Source organism: Camelus bactrianus, chromosome 4, assembly GCF_048773025.1.
Source record: "Camelus bactrianus isolate YW-2024 breed Bactrian camel chromosome 4, ASM4877302v1, whole genome shotgun sequence".
In the NCBI taxonomy this organism is placed as follows: Eukaryota; Metazoa; Chordata; class Mammalia; order Artiodactyla; family Camelidae; genus Camelus; species Camelus bactrianus.
The window spans coordinates 89,959,803-89,978,016 of NC_133542.1; the positions used below are offsets into that span (position 1 = coordinate 89,959,803).

General features: G+C 37.7%; 1 protein-coding gene and 1 long non-coding RNA gene across 8 annotated transcripts in view; one reads left to right on the plus strand and one right to left on the minus strand.

Moving 5' to 3' along the window:
- Nucleotides 1-494, plus strand: part of FRMD3 (FERM domain containing 3) — a 296,579-nt gene extending 296,085 nt beyond the window's left edge. Inside the window, exon 15 of the mRNA XM_074363127.1 lies at nt 272-494. Within this exon, the coding sequence (XP_074219228.1) occupies nt 272-285 (14 nt within the window). The 3' untranslated portion in view covers nt 286-494. The remainder of the gene's footprint in view (nt 1-271) is intronic.
- LOC105078776 (uncharacterized) overlaps nt 1-18,214 on the minus strand; it is an 85,794-nt gene that overhangs the window by 37,070 nt on the left and 30,510 nt on the right. The window lies entirely within an intron of this gene.

An 18,214-nucleotide genomic window follows, 5' to 3' on the forward strand; every position in this document is an offset into this window, starting at 1 on the left:
CTTGGGATAAAACCTTTTCATTATTCGTATATTCCTTGCTCAGCCAAATAGAGCAAAGATCTCCTAACCACACTCCAGCTTGGAAGGAAAGAACTGGGGAGAAGCTTCCACCTGGGGTGACCTCGGGATGGTTGGGGTTGATGAACTGAGACTTGGGGCCGCCTTTCTCTACTGGGCGGAAATAATGTGCTAAAGGACCCTGCTTACTTGTCCTCCTGCTTCTTCTCTCTCTCTCTCTCTCTTTCTCTTGGACCTGCTTTTGGGCTTCCAGTCTACATGCAGTAAACAGACCCAGCAGGACCTGCCCATGCTGGGCCTACCCAGGACCGGCTCTCCATGTTCCAGCCTCAGTCTGTTACGGGGTGGGTAAGTTTGGTGAGCCCCACCCAGTGGGCTCAACTGTCATCACTTCAGAGAGGATGAAAGAAACCCCACTTTGGCCTCAGATCCTAACTGTGTTCTTCAATCCACCAATAAAGCTGATTTTAATCCTCTTCTGGGCATTGCATCTACTGTCTACTGGGAAGTGGGATGGGTGATGAGGAGTGGTTCACAGTTCACACTAAGTACACTCAATATTTACAACCTCTGTAACCTCCAATGTTGCAACAAGGAAGGAGTGGAGGAGGCTGCTCCTGGCTGAACTCAGGCATCAGAGAATGTCTGCCACTGACATCGGCCCCAACAGGCCTGGCCGATGGGTGAGGGAACTTGGGACCTAATATTAGTAAAGAACAGAGGAGAGGGTTGATTGGAAGCTGATATCCCTCTTCTTTACCTGTAGCTGATGCTGACCCCACATATCTCTTTGGAAAGAAAACCAAAGCCACTTCCTGCTTGTAAAGGAAAACTTAGTAGGACATAGGCTATACTTTGTGTGGTACCAAGTATTGAAACCTGTCTTGCAAATTACAGCAGCTCCTCCAGTGAACCCAGATCACCTGGGTCTCCTCATCCACAAGAATTATGATTTTGGTAATTCTAAGGACTGTGAGCTTTCCAAAGAGACTACCCTTCAAGGGAGAGAATATACTGAGAAATCAACATTGGTTTCCACTCTGCTTGGCAGTTACAGTATTCATAATAAGTTAAAAACATAGTGTTATTGTTTGGGCATCGGTCTCCTGTCACGTCTGTGGTGAGGAACCAGCTTCCTCCCACACAAGATCAGCCTGTGTCCTCATCACCCTGAGCTGCTGGTTCTGCAAAGGTGCAAACCAGCCCCTGAACAGTGGTGGCCACAGAGAGGTACCACCTCCTGGTCATAGGGTTTCTATATAATCTATTGTTCAAACCGGGACTCTCTTGAGAATGAAAGGGGGTGTTTTTATTGACTACGTCACAGTGACAGCCGTTAACTAGGACTTTTCCAGACACGCTGCCTGTAGAGCTTTGCTCCGTCAGATAGATGCCCTCTTTCAACAGTTCCTCCAGCAAAATGTTAATAAGGTGAAAAAAGGAAAGATTATTGACCTATAGTCACAGTTCTCCTACTTGCCATCAAGAATCAGACTAAAAGTCACCAAAATTAATTATATCATGGGTTTTGGTATGAGACTGTAAATTACACAGAAGATTATTTTAAATGAGACTTCTGGCACTGAATATTTAATGCTACACACTCAATTTGCTTGCCATTTGTAATGCTGACTTTCTCATTTAATGTGAAGCAGGTAGAGAGGTAATCTCAAGGTTGCTCCATAGTCCTGAATTTCACATTTCTGATTTGCACATACACAACGATGAGCAGCTTAACTGTGAGCAACCTAGTAACACTAAGTTCACTCAGGACTGAGTTACGCCAGCTCATACAACTCAATAACAAAAAACAAACAACACAATCCAAAAATGGGCAGAAGACTTAAACAAGTATTTCTCCAATAAAGACATAAAATGGCCAACAGGAACATGAAAAAATGCTCAGTGTTGCTAATTATCAGAAAAATGCAAATCAAAACTATAATGAGGTATCACCTCACACTTGTCAGAATAGCCATCATTAAAAAGTTCACAAACAATAAATGCTGGAGAGGGTGTGGAGAAAAGGGAACCCTCCTACTGTTGATGGGAATGCAGTTTGGTGCAGCCATTTTGGAAAAGAGTATGGAGATTCCTTAAAAAACTAAAAAGAGTTACCATATGATCCAGCAATCCCACTCCTGGGCATATATCTGGAGGAAACTAACTTGAAAAGATACATGCACCCCAATGTTCATAGTAGCACTATTTACAGTAGCCAAGACATGGAAACAACCTAAATGTCCATCAACAGATGACTGGGTAAAGAAGTTGTGGTATATCTATACAATGGAATACTACTCAGCCATAAAAAATAATATAATGCAGCAATATGGATGGAACTGGAGATTATCATTCTAAGTGAAGTAAGCCAGAAAGAGAAAGAAAAATACCACATGCTATCACTTACATGTGGAATCTAAAAAAAGACAAACTAACTTATTTACAAAACAGAAACAGACTCACAGACACAGAAAATAAACTTATGGTTACCAGGGGGAAGGGGATTGGAAGGGATAAATTGGGAGTTTGAGATTTGCAGATACTAATATATATGAAATAGATAAACAACAAGTTCGTACTGTATAGCACAGGGAACTATATTCAATACCTTATAATGACCTATAATAAAAAATATTTATATATAGATGAATCACTATGCTGTACACCAGAAATTAACACAACATTGTAAATCAACTATATTTAAAAAAAAAAGCCAACATACAGAAATTAGCTGTATTTTTCTATACCAACAATGAACTATCAGAAAGGGAAATTAAGAAAACAATCCCACTTGCAATAGCATCAAAAATAATAAAATATTTAGGGCTAAATTTAACCAACAGGGTTAAAAATTCTATAAGCCAAAAGCTTAAGACATTGATAAAAGAAACTGAAGAAGACAAATAAACGGAAAGCTATTTCATCTCATGGACTGGAAGAATACTGTTAAAATGTCCATACCACCCAGAGATCTACAGATTTAATGCAATCTCTATAAAAATTCCAATGGCAATTTTCACAGAAATAGAACCAACAATCCTAACATTTGTGTGGAAACATATAAGACCCCAAATTGCCAAAGGAACCTTGGGAAAGAAGAACGAAGCTGGAGGCATTACACTTCCTTATTTCAAATTATATTACAAAATTATAGTAATCAAAATAGTATGGCACAAGCATGAAACCTGTCACACAGATCAAGGGAACAAAATACAGGCTCCAGAAATAAGCCCATGTATATATGGTCAATTAATTTATGGCACAGGAGAAAGAATATACAAAGGGGGAAAGGGTAGTATCCTCAATCAACAGTGTTGGAAAATACTGGATAGCCACATGCAAAAGAATGAAACTCTATCTTACACAAAATTAGCTCAAGATTAATAAAGACTTGAACATAAGACCCGAAACTGTAAAACTCCTAGAAGAAAAAAATAGAGAAGAAGTTCACTGACACTGGTTTTAGCAATGATATTTTGGATTTGACATTAATAGCAAAAATAAGTGGGACTACATCAAAATAAAAAGCTTTTGTTGGCAAAGGAAACCACCAACAAATGAAAAGGCAGCACATGGAATGAGAGAAAGTATTTGTAAGTCACATATTCAGAAAAGAGTTACTACCAAAAATACACAAGGAACTCATCCAACTCAATAGAAAGAAATCAAAACAAATAAAACAAAAACCCCAAACAAATGGATAAAAGGTTTGAATAGACATATTTTTCCAAAGAAGACATACAAATGGCCAATGGGTACATAAAAAGGTGCTCAATATTAACAATCATCAGGAAAATGCAAATCAAAAACAAAATGAGCCATCATCTCACATCTGTTAAGATGGCTATTATCAAAAAGGTAAGAGATAACAAGTACTGGTCAGGATATGAAGAAAAGGGAACCCTTGCAGACTGTTGTTAGGAATTTACTGTTTTTGTTTTTTTTAAATTTGGGAGGGAAGAGTAATTAGGTTTATTTATTTATTTTTAGTGGAGGCACTGAGAATTGAACCCAGGACCTCGTGCATGCGAAGCATGTACTCTACCACTGAGATGTACCCTCCCCTCTGTTGTTAGGAATTTAAATTGGTAAAGCCACTATGGAAAATATGACAGTTCCTCAAGAAATTAAAAATAGAATTCCCATATGTCCCAGGAATTCCACTCTAGATATATATTCAAAGGAGATAAAATTCTTATCTTTAAAAGACATTAGTACTCCCATGGTTACTGCAGCATTATTCAAATAGCCACACTATGGAAACAACCTAAGTGTCCATCAATGAATGACTGGATAGAGAAGATGAGATACATATACTTACACATAAACACACAGGAATATTATTCAGCCTTAAAAAAGAAAACCCTGCATTTGCAACAATATGGATGGACCTTGAGGGTGTTATACTAAGTAAAATAAATCAGACAGAGAACAGTCTACAATGATATCATTTATATGTGGAATCTAAACAATACAAAACAACAGATGAAACTTACTTATAAAAAGCAAAGAGTAGAAAAGTAGTGGCCAGAGCCTCAGGGTATGTGTAGGAGTGGAAGAAATAGGAAGAGGTTGTGAAAAGAGTATAAACTTTCAGCCATAAAGATGAATAAGTCCTGAGAATATACATTCTGAGATATAATGTATAATATGGTGACAAAAGTTGACAAAAGTGTATTGTATAATTGAAATTCGCGAAGAGAGTATAACTTAAAGGTTCTAACACCAAAAAAAAAAAAGACTAAATATGGGAGGTAATGGACATGTTAATGAACTCAATGGGGGGAATTCTTTCACAATGTGTACATATATCAAATATATGTTGCACACTTTAAATATTTCACAATTTTACTTGTCAATTTTACTTCAGTGGGCAAAAATTTAAAGTTTTACTTTAAAAAATGAAAAAAATGGGTTAATAAGCTATGCTTCCACCTTAGGAAAACAGACCAAAAAAGAGCAAACTAAATTCAAAATAAGCACAAGAAAAGAAATAAGAATTAGAGGAGAAATCAACAAAATTGATAGCAGGAAATCAATAGAGGAAAATAAATGAAACCAAAAGCTGAGTTTTGGGGGGAAAAAAATCAACAAAATTGGTAAGCTTCTAGCTAGACTAACTAAAAAGTACAGAGGAAGAGAGAAGACACAAACTACAGAATAAAAGGAATGGAAATATCAGAAATGGAAAGGTGACATCATCAGAAACCCCATGAACATTGAAAAGTTAAAGGAATATTATGAACAACTTTATGTCCAGAAGTTAAATAAGGTAGATGAAAGGAACAAATTTCTTGGAAGACACAATCTGCTAAACATCAAAGAAGAAGAAACAGACAATCTGATTAGGCCTATATCTATTAAAGAAGTCAAATTAACAATTAATAACTTTCCAAAAGTGAAAGCACCTGACCCAGATGGACTCACTGATGAATTCTACCAAATATTCAATGAAGAAATTATACAAGTTCTCTGCAATCCCTTTTAGAGTTTAGAGGCAGAGTTAATACCTCCTAAATCATTTTATGAAGTCAGCATTGCCCTGATACCAAAACCAAAGATATTATAAGAAAACTAAGCATCAATATCTCTCATGAGCACAGATGTAAAAATCATCAACAAAATATTAGCAAATTTAATGCAACAATATATAAAAAGAATTATATATCATGACTAAGTGGGATTTATCCCAGGTACACAAATCTGGCTCAACATACAAAAATCAATAAATATAATCCATCACATCAATAGGCAAAAAAAAAAAAAAATCAGTAGTATCTACATATTTTTCTTTAATCTAAAACTTTTAAAACAAAAATTTATTTAAAAATCAGTATCAATAAGGATTAATTTTTTAGAAACATACAAAAAAAATTATGTATCATATTAGTAGATGCAGAAAAAAATTCAAAAATACCTCCTAGAAGTCATAGGCAATTACAGCAAGAAAGCAAGATACAAGGTTAATATAAATGTTGATTGCTTTCCTATATACTAGCAATGAACAAGTGGAGTCTGAAATTAAAAATACAATTACCATTTACATTAGCACCCCCCCTAAAAAAAACATAGGTATAAATAAAACAAAATATTATAAGACCTATATGAGGAAAACTACAAACTGATGAATGGAATCAAAGAACAACTAAGTAAATAGATATTCCATGTTCACGGATAGGAACACTCAGTATTGTGAAGATGTCAATTATTCCTAACTTGATCTACAGATTCAGTGCAATCCCAATCAGAATCCCAGCAAATTATTTTATGATACTAACAAACTGATTCTGAAGTTTATATGGAGAGAAAAAAGGCCCAGAATAGCCAATACCATATTGAAGAACAAAATTGGCTGACTGATACTACATGAATTCAAGACTTACTATAAAGCTACAATAATCAAGACTGTAGTACTGGTGAAAGAATAGACAAAAAGCCTAATGGAACAGAACAGAGAGCCCTAAAATAGACCAAAATAAATCAGTCAAACTTATCTTTGACAAAGGAGCTAAGGCAATACAATAAATAAAATAAAGTCTTTTCAACAAATAGTACTGGAACAACTGGACATCCACTTGCAAAAAAAAAGTGAATCTAGGCAGAGAATTTACACTCTTTATAAAAATTAGCTCAAAATAGACCACAGACCCAAATATAAAACATCAAACTATAAAACTCCTGGAGATAATACAGGAGAAAACCTAAATCAACTTGAGTATGGTGAAGACTTTTTAGATACAACACCAAAGGCAAAATCCAGGAAAAAAAATAATCAATAAGCTATATTTCATTAAAATTGAGAACTTCTTCTCTGAGAAAGACATTCTAAAGAGAATAAAAGACAAGCCACAAACTGGGAGAAAATATTTGCAAAAGAGACATCTGATAAGGAATTGGTATACAAAATATACAAAGAACTCTAAGTCTTAGCAATAAGAAAACAATCTATTTAAAAATTAAATCAAAGACTTAACACCTAACCAAAGAATATATACAGATTGCAAATAATCATATGAAAAGATGCTCCACATCGTAAGTCATGAAAGAAATGGATGTTAAAATGAGATACCAATGCAAAACTGTCTGAATGGCCAAAATCCAGAACACTGGCAAAACCAACTGCTAGCAAGGATTTGGGGCAACAGAGATGTTCATTCACTGCTGGTGGGAATGCAAAATAGTACAGCCACTTGGGAAGATAGTTTTCCTCTTATCATATGGTTCAGCAATCACACTCCATGGTTTTTACCCAAGGGAGTTAAAAACTTATGTCCACACAAAAGCTTGCACATATATGTTCATAGCATATTTATTCAAAATTGCCAAAACTTGGTAGCAACCAAGATGTCCTTAGGTAAATAGATAAATAAAATGTGGTACATCCTGATAATGGAATATTCTTCAGCACTGAAAAGAAATTATTTATCAAGCCATGAAAATACATGAATGAAACTTAAGTGCATACTCCTAAGTGAAATTAGTCACTCTGAAAAGGTTATATACTATATTATTCCAACTATGGAGACAGTAAAAATTTCAGTGATTGCCAAGGTTTGGGTGGGCAAGATGAATAGGCAGAGTAGAGAGAATTTTTAGGGCCATTAAAATACTCTGTATGAGATTTCCAGTCAAGATGGCAGAGTGGTAGGACCACGAGCTTGCCTCTCCTCATGACTACAACAAATCCACAACTGAATGCTAAACAACCATCAAAAAAAAAAAAAAAGACTGGAACCTAGCAAAAAAGATCTTCTGCAACTGGAAACAGAGAGAGAGAACCACAGCAAGATGGTAGGAGGAGCGTGCTCACAATATAATTGGGCCCCATACCCCTCAGGTGGGAGACTCACAAGCTGAAGAATAATTAACTTACAGAGGCCCTCCCACAGGAGTGAGAGCTCTAAGTCCCACCTCGGGTCCCCAGCATTGGGAAGAGAAGGAGACCCCAGGACACCTGGTTTTGAAGGCCAGCAGGGCTTGGTGCCGGGAGCCCCACGGCACTGGCGGAAACGGAGACTCCACTTGCTTGGGAAGCGTACACGGAATCTCATGTGCTCCAGGTCCAAGGGCAGAGGCAGTGAGTTCATAGGCACCTGGGCCAAGCCTGCCTGCTGGATTTGGAGGGTCTTCTGGGGATGAGGGGGAAGGCTGCAGCTAACCTAGGGGACATAAAAGCTGGTGGCCGACATTCTGGGAGTGTTCATCTCCATGAGCTTTCCTAGAGAATGACATCTTGATTGGATCATTAGCACCAAGACCTAGCCCCACCCAACAACCTGTAGGGAAGCCTCAGGCCAAACAACATACAGGGTGGGAACACAGACCCACCCATCAGCAGAATTCCTAAGCCACAAAGGCCTCTAGACACAGCTCTATCCACCAGAGGTCCAGGACAAAGCTTCACCCAGCAGTGGGCAGGCACTGGCTCCTCCTGCCAGGAAACCTGCATAAGCCTCTAGTCCAGCCTCATCCACCAGGGACAGATACTAGGAATAAGAAAACAACAATCCCAAAGCCTGTGGAAGGAATCCACAAACACACAGAAAGATAAGACATATGATATGGCAAAGGAATATCCCCCAGGCCAAAGCAAAAGATGAAATCCCAGAAAAAGAAGTAAGTGATGAGGAGATAAACAATTTATCTGAGAAAGAGTTTAAAGTAATGATGGCCAAGATGTTCAGAGAACTCGAGAGGAGTATAGATGCACAGAGTGAAGTTTTTAGCAAAGAGTTGGAAAATATAAAGAATACCCAAACAGAGCTGAAGAACAAAATCACTGAAACAAGTAACACACTAAAAGGAATCAAGAATAGGCTAAATGAGGCAGAAGAATGGATCAGTAAGCTAAAAGACAGATTAGTGAAAATCACTACTTCAGAACAGAAAAAAGAATAAAAAGGAATGAGGATAGTTTAAGAGAACTCTGGGACAACATGAAGCACATTAATATTTGTATTATAGGGGTCCCAGAAAGAGAAGAGAGAGAGAAAGGACCTGATAAAACATTTGGAGACATAATCACTGAAAACTTCCCCAACTTGGGAAAGGAAACAGTCACCCAAGTCCTGGAAGTGCAGAGAATACCACACAGAATCAACCCAAAGAGGAACACACCGAGGCACATAGCCATCAAGTTGACAAAAATTAAGGATAAAGAGAAAATATTAAAATTAGCAAGAGAAAAGCAACAAATAACATACAAGGGAACTCCCATAGGTTATCAGCTGATTTTTCAGCAGAAACTCTACAGGCCAGAAGGGAGTGCCACAATATATTTAAAGTGATACAAGGGGGAAACTTACAACCAAAAATATTCTATCCAGCAAGGCTCTCATTCAGACTTGATGGAGAAATTAAAAGCTTCACAGATAAACAACAGCTAGAAGATTTCAGCACCAAATTAGCTTTACAACAAATGTTAAAGGACCTTCTCTAGTCATCAAACCATAAGAAAAGAGAACAAAAAGAAGAAAGAGGAAAGAAAAAATAAAGACCGACAAAAGACTGCTTTGGCTGTTCGGGGTCTTTTGTGGTTCCTTATAAATTTTGGAATAGTTTGTTCTAGTTCTGTAAGGAATATCATGGGTATTTTGACAGGGGTTGCACTGGATCTGTGGATTGCTTTGGGTAGTGTGGCCATTTTGATAGTGTTGATTCTTCCAATCCAAGAGCACAAGAAATCTTTCCATTTCTTTGTGTCATTTTGGCTTTCAGAGTACAGGTAACCTCCTTGGTTAGGTTTATTTCTAGGTATTTTGTTGTTTTTGATGTAATGGAAATGTTTATGCTGGTTATAAAATTCTGGTTTTTGAAGTGAAAAAAAGTGAATGAAGGGCCACAAATGGCAAAGTAGCCTTCTTTCTTATAGGTGAGTTGTATTCCATTACATATATGTATGCTGCATCTTCATTATCTATTCAACTATTGGTGTGCACTTAGGATGTTTCCATATCTTGGCAATTACAAATAATGTTGCTGTTAATAGCAAGGTGTATGTATCTTTTTCAATTAATTTATTTTGTGGTTGGCTTTATTCCTTTGATAACTATAAGTTTAAAAAGCTAAAGTGCTAAACGTTCTTAGAAACAATGAACAGTACATATATGTAAATTTAAAATATGTGCAGAAAAAAAAAAGAGCTATCAAGCCATGAAAGATATAGAAGAAACATAAAAAATATACTACTAAATGAAAGAAGCCAGTCTGAAAAGGCTACAAACTGTACGATTCTAACCAAATGACATTCTGGAAAAGGCATAACTACAGAAACAATAAAAAGATTGTGGTTTCCAGGGGTTTGGGGAGAGGGAGAGAGGGAGGGAGGGATGAATAGATGGAGCACAAGGGATTTTTAGGGCAATGAAATTACTCTGTATGACACCATAGTGGTGGCTACATGTCATTATGCATTTGTCAAAGCCCATAGAATGTACAACATCAAGAGTGAACCCTAACGTAAACTATGGACTTTGGTTGATAATAATGTGTCCATGTTGGTTCATCTATTGTTACCAAATATGCCACATTGATGAGGGATACTAAGGGTAGGGGAGTGTATATATGTGGGTAGGGAGAGCCATTTGGGAACTCTGTATTTTCTGCTCAATTCTGCTGTAAACCTGAAACTGGTCTTAAAAAAAAAAAAGTCTATTTAAAAAAAAAATACTCTGTATGATACCACAATAATGGATGCATGTCATTATATTACTTTTCAAACCCATAGAATGTGCACCACAAAGAGTGAACTGTAAGGTAAACTATGGACTTTGGGTGATTATGATGTGTCCGTGTAGGCTCATCAACTGTAACAAATGTACTACTCTGGTGGGGGATGTTGATAATGGGTAAGGTTATGCAGGAGGTATACGGGATATCTCCATACCTTCTTCTTAATTTTACTGGAAGCTTAAACTACTCTAAAAAAATAAAGTCAATAGAAACAATGCTATGGAATAAACAAGCATGCAAAAAGACAATTGCATAAAGCAATAATTATAAAACTGGGCCCCTTGTGGGACTTATCACATATAAAGAAGGCAGAGGTACATTGGAGCAATTGATAATTTGTTGGTATTAATTGAAACTAGACTTTCAAGATTAATATGTTAATTTTAACCCCCAAGTAAACATTAAGAAAATAACTCCAAAAATATAACAGAAACAATAAGAATTTAAAATGGTACACTAGAAAATATCTAATTACAATGCCAGAAGGCAGTAATTTATAAAGGAAAACACAAAAGATGAAAGACATATAGAAAGCAAATAGCAAAATGGCAGACATATAACCTACTCTTCAGTAATTACACTAAATGTAAATGAACTGAACAATCTAGCAGGGCTAGGCAAAAGGCATAAAAAGCATATCTAACTATATGCCATCTAGAGGCAATACAATTTAGATTCAAAGACAACTTGGTTGAAAGTAAAAACCTGGGAAAAGATAAACGATGCAAACAATAGCCAAAAGAGAGTTGGAATGGCTATATTAGTATCAGACAAAATAAACTTTAAAGAAATTGTTACTGTAGGCCAAGAAAGACATTTTATTATGATAAAAGGTCAATCCATCAAGAAAATGTAACAACTATAAATATGTAAGCATCTAATTCCAACAAAATTCCAAAATACATGAAGCAAAAACTGACACAGGGAAAAGTAAACAGTAATAGTTAAAGTCTTCAATATTCCACTCTAAAAAATGGATATATTAATTAGATAGAAGATCAGCAAAGACATAGAAGACTTGATTAACACCATAAACCAACTAAACCTAACAGTCATTTCTAGAATACTACGGCCAACCACAGAAAAGTACACATTTTTTCCAAAGTGCACATGCAATATTCTACAGGATAGATAGTATGTCAAGCTATAAAACAAGCCTTAATAAATCTGAAGTACTGAAATCATACAAAGTATGTTTTATGACTATAATAAAATGGAATTATGAATCAATAACAAAATGAAATCTAGAATATTTATAACTATGTAGAAATTAGTGTATCATATTCCTAAATAATCAATGGGTCAAAGAAGAAATCATAATAAAAATCAGAAAACTACACTGAGAAGAGAGAAGATAGCGGAGCAGAAGGACGCCCGTAGCTCACCCTCTCCCACAAATGCACCAAGACCCACATCCACAGACCCACTCAGCCAACCAGAGCACCTGCGGAACTCCGACAGAACATCGCCCTCTTCAAAAGACAGAGATACCAAAAATCTGGTAGGAGAAAAGGAAAAAAGAAAGAAGAAAAGGCAAAGCAGAGCGGGAAGGGTTCCGCGGGGAGGGAACGGCAAAGGAGGACTGGCGCTCATTTGCTGGGTCTCCCCTCTCCAACTGAGAGGCCAGCGGGATGGAGGGGGAGCCTCCGAGACTCGGATCTGTATAGACCAGCCCTTGACCGACAGAACTGAGTTAAACGGGCACAGACGGTCCTCGCAACACCCAGCCCGAGACGCAGGCCGGCAGCTGGGGGCAGGGCCAGGCTGCACAAGCCGGGCGGAGGACGGGGGCGGCTGCATGCAGGCAGCCCCGGGGGACTGCAGGGGGCTGCGCGCCCTGGCTGTGGGTGCACAGGGCAGAACAACCTGGGCCCTCCATAAAACAACAAGGTTGATGTGCCCTGGGGGGAAGGGTGCATACCCCCATCTCTGAAAACCCACGGAAAGTTTTCAGGAGAAGAGAGGCGGGGCTCAGACACAGCCGCCATATCCTCCAGCGCTTAGCATCCAGGCCGGGGCGGGGGCGAAACCTGCATCCGCACCGAAGGGCTTTGCAGTCTCAAAGGCCAGAGGGAGACTTGTCCACAGCCCGAGGCAGATAGGATCCTTCCATCCTGGTCCCTCAGAGAACTTGCTCCGCCAAGACAAACAAGGAGCTGGGTTCTAGCCCAGAGCAGGGACAAGGCTGTCCCTCGGTTTTCCCCAAGCCCACGTGCCGAGCGCCGACCCGAGGTGGAGCGCGCAGCAGCACAGAGCAGCAGAGCTACTGGCGCAGGTAGAGGGAGAGCGGCCCCCCCGTCTTTCGGGCAGGAGCTCAGCCCCTGACCGCGGTGCTGGGAGGGGGCGCGACCCGCCCGCCTACCTGGCCAGTCTGCAACATCTGACTGCGGCATCCGGAGGGGCAGTGACCCGCCCGCCCACAGCAAAGGACAGCTGCACCTGACCCAGTGTTGGGAGGGGGCGCGATCGGCTTGCCCACAGGCACCAGGAGCAGCACAGAAGAGGGCGCCAACGGAGGGCCTCTGGAAACAGCAAGCTGAGCTTCCAAAACGAGACGAATACAGAAAGACTTCACATTAAAAGCACACAGACTCCAGGAGAACACCGACAACACCCCCCCCCCTTTTTTTTTTAAATCTGTTTTTACCTGTTCTATTTTCTATTACCCTCTTAATTTTTACTTCTTAATTCATTTCTATTTCTCTTGGGTTTTGATGTCCTGTTATTGATTAGACACAGGTTTCAAATACATCTATTCATCTCCCCCCCCCCCTTTTTTTTAAAGGTTTTAAAAGGACGTCTCAACCCAATTAATACTCGGCTTCAACTCGCTCTTCTATTATTCATTATACACTGTTTTCAAACCCTCTTTCTCCCTTCTTTTAAAATTCTTTCTCTCTCTCTCTTATTTTTTTTCTTTTTTTCCTAAGTTCTATTCCTAAATAGGCATTAGATAGATAAAATCCTTAAGGACCAAAAGAGACAACTGATACTCCATAAACCACAGTGCCAGAGAGGTATGAGCAACATGAAGAAGCAGAGAAACCTTTCCCAATTAAAAGAACAAGAGAAATCCCCTGAAAGAAAGATCAATGAAATAGATATCGATAGCCTACTAGATCAAGATTTCAAAAAAGGAGTGATCAAATTGCTGAAGGAATTAAAAGAGATAGAGTTTAGAGATATAAAATATGTCAAAAATGAAATTGAACCTATAAAGAGCCAAGTAGAATGGGTAAACTCATTGACAGAGATGAGGAATGATCTAATAGCTGTGCAAAGCCGACTAGATAATGCAGAGGAACGAATTAGTGATCTAGAAGACAGGGCAATAGAAAGCACCCATTCAGAAGAACTACAAGATAAGCAAATAAAAAATAATGAAAATAGCATAAGGGACTTATGGGATAACATAAAGCGTCCCAATCTTCGCATAATAGGGGTCCCAGAAGGGGAAGAAAGATCAAAGGGGATTGAAAAGGTTTTTGAAGAAATCATGACTGAAAACTTCCCAAACTTAAAGAAGGAATCAGATATCCAAGTACAGGAAGCTCAGAGGGTCCCAAACAGGAAGAACCCAAATAGACCCACACCAAGACATACCATAATCAAGATGGCCAGAGTCAAGGATAAAGAAATGATTCTAAACGCAGCAAGAGAAAAGCAAAGAGTAAGTTACAAGGGAACCCCCATAAGGCTCTCAGCTGATTTCTCTACACAAACACTACAGGCCAGAAGGGAGTGGCAAGATATATTTAAAGCCCTAAATGAAAAAAAGATGCAGCCTAGGATAGAAGGAGAAATAAAGAGTTTCACAGACAAGAAAAAGCTGCAGGAGTTTAGCAACACTAAACCAATGCTAAAAGAAAAATTGAAAGGGCTATTCTAAATAGAAGAGCAGCAGGATGCTACAGAAATGAGAAACTCACAACTGGAAAGGTGATAACTCATGAATTACAAATAAAGTAAACACGAAATTATAAAAGAAGACATACAAATCACTGAGAGTGGGAGAGGGAGGCAGGGAAATATAGAATATTTTTTTCTTTCTTTTTAAAATTTTTTTTAACAGTAGGATGGGTTTGAAATCATGTTACTATCAGTTTAATAAAAACAGTTATAGTAATGGGCTAATAGATTTACAAAAAAAGGGTAACCACAAGCCAAAAACTTACAAGGGAGTCACAAAAATTAAATAAAATCCATGATAATACAAAGGAAAATTACCAAACCACAAAAGGAAGAAGAAAGGAACAAACAGGATATACCAATTCAACTGCAAAGATAAGTTCAAAATGGCAATAAACACACATCTATCATTAATTACTGTAAATGTTAATGGACTAAATGCTCCAGTCAAAAGACATAGAGTGGCAGACTGGATAATAAAGCAAGAACTTTCAATATGCTGCATACAAGAGACCCACTTTAGGGAGAAGGACACATATAGATTGAGAGTAAAAGGATGGAAAACGATATTCCATGCAAATGGAAAAGCCAAAAAAGCAGGTGTTGCTGTACTGATTTCAGACAAAATAGACTTTAAAACAAAGGCCATAAAGAAAGATAAAGAAGGACATCTTATAATGGTTAAACGAGTGATAGAAGATGAGGATATTACACTCATTAATATATATGCACCCAATATAGGAGCACCTAAGTACCTAAAGCAATTACTAACAGAGATAAAGGGGGATATTGATGGGAATACAATCTTAGTTGCAGATTTTACCACCACATTAACATCACTAGACAGATCTTCCAGACAGAAAATAAATAAGGCAACAGAGAAATTAAATAATACAATAGAAAATTAGATTTGGTGGATATTTTCAGAGCATTACACCCCCAAAAAATAGGTTATACGTTCTTTTCAAGTGCACATGGAACATTTCCAGGATTGATCATGTACTTGGGCACAAAAGAAACCTCAACAATTTTAAGAAGATAGAAATTTATCTCAAGCATCTTTACCGACCACAATGCCATGAAACTAGAAATCAACAACAAAGAAACAAAGGAGAAAAAAAGGAAAGCATGGAGATTAAACAATATGTTATTGAAAAAACAATGGGCCAATGAGGAAATCAAAGCTGAAATTAAAAAATACCTTGAGACAAATGACAATGAAAGCACAACCACTCAAAATCTATGGGGCACATAAAGGCAGTGCTATGAGGGAAGTTTATAGCAATACAGGCCTTCCTCAAAAAAGAACGATCTCAAATAAACAACTTACCCCACCAGCTGAATGAATTAGAAAAAGAACAAAAAGCTGAAAAAGGCAGCAGAAGGAAGGACATTATAAAGATTAGGGAGGAAATAAATACAATTGAGATTAACAAGACCATAGAAAAAAACCCAACCAAACCAAAAGCTGGTTTCTTGAAAAAGTAAATAAAATCGACAAACCTCTGGCCAAACTCACAAAGAAGAAAAAAGAGAGAGCACAAATTACCAAAACAAGAAAGGAAAATGGAGAAATTACAACAAATAAAATAGAAATACAGAATATCATACGAGAATATTATGAAAAACTATATGGAATCAAACTGGATAACCTAGAGGAGATGGACAAGTTTCTGGAAACATACTGTCCACCAAGACTGAATCAAGAAGGAACTGACTACTTGAACAAACCGATCACTAGAAATGAAATCGAAATAGCAATAAAAAACCTCCCTACAAATAAAAGTCCAGGACCAGACGGCTTCACTGGGGAATTCTACCAAACATACAAAGAACTCATACCAGTCCTTCTCAAACTCTTCCAGATGATTGAAAAGGAGGGAATACTCCCAAACTCATTCTATGAAGCCACCATCACCCTGATACCAAAACCAGGCAAAGACACTACCAAAAAAGAGAATTATAGGGCCAATATCACTGATGAACATAGACGCCAAAATCCTCACCAAAATATTAGCAAATAGAATCCAACAACACATAAAAAGTTTATACATCATGACCAAGTGGGGTTCATCCCAGGGACACAAGGCTGGTTCAACATACGCAAATCAATCAATGTAATACATCACATCAACAAGAGAAAGGACAAAAACCACATGATCATCTCAATCGATGCAGAAAAAGCATTTGATAAAATTCAACACTCATTTATGATAAAAACTCTCACCAAAGTCGGTGTAGAGGGAACATATCTCAACATAATAAAAGCTATATATGACAAACCTACAGCCAGCATAGTACTCAATGGTGAAAAACTCAAAAGCTTCCCACTAAAATCTGGGACAAGACAAGGATGAACACTATCACCACTTCTATTCAACATAGTCCTGGAAGTCCTAGCCACAGCAATCAGGCAAGAGAAAGAAAGAAAAGGGATCCAAATTGGAAAAGAAGAGGTAAATGTGTCACTATATGCCGACAACATGTTACTTTTTATAGAAAACCCTAAAAGGTCCACACAAAAACTACTAGAGCTGATTGAAGAATTCAGCAAGGTAGCAGGTTACAAGATTAACGTTCAAAAATCAGTTGCATTTCTTTACACTAACAATGAATGAACAGAAAAAGAAAGTAAAGAAACAATCCCCTTTAAAACAGCACCCAAAGTAATAAAATATCTGGGAATAAATCTAACCAAGGAGGTGAAAGAATTATACACAGAAAACTATAAACCTTTGATGAAGGAAATTTAAGAAGACTTTAAATAATGGAAAGATACCCCATGCTCTTGGATTGGAAGAATCAATATTCTTAAATTGGTCACACTGCCCAAGGCGATCTACAGATTTAATGCAATCCCTATCCAATTACCCAGGATATATTTCACAGAACTAGAACAAATCAGAATAAAATTTATATGGAACCATCACAGACCTAGAAAGGCCAAAGCATTACCAAAGATAAAGAAAGAGGCTGGAGGAATAATTCTCCCAGACTTCAGACAATACAATAGAGCCACAGTCATCAAGACAGCATGGTATTGGTACCAAAACAGACATATAGACCAATGGAACAGAATAGAGAGCCCAGAAATGAGCCCACAAACTTTTGGTCAACTAAACTTCAACAAAGGAGGCAAGAATATACAATGGAATAAAGACAGTCTCTTCAGCAAATGGTGTTGGGAAAACTGGACAGCAGCATGTAAAACAATGAAGCTAGAACACTCCCTTACACCATACACAAAAATCAATTTAAAATGGATCAAAGACTTAAACATAAGACAAGATACAATAAACCTCCTAGAGGAAAACATAGGCAAAACATTTTCTGACATACATCTCAAAAATTTTCTCCTAGAAGAAATAAAAGCAAGAATAATCAAATGGGACCTAATGAAACTTACAAGCTTCTACACAGCAAAGGAAACCATAAGTAAAACAAAAAGACAACCTACGGAATGGGAGAAAATTTTTGCAAATGAAACTGACAAAGGCTTGATCTCCAGAATGTATAAGCAGCTCATATGACTCAATAAGAAAAACATAAACAA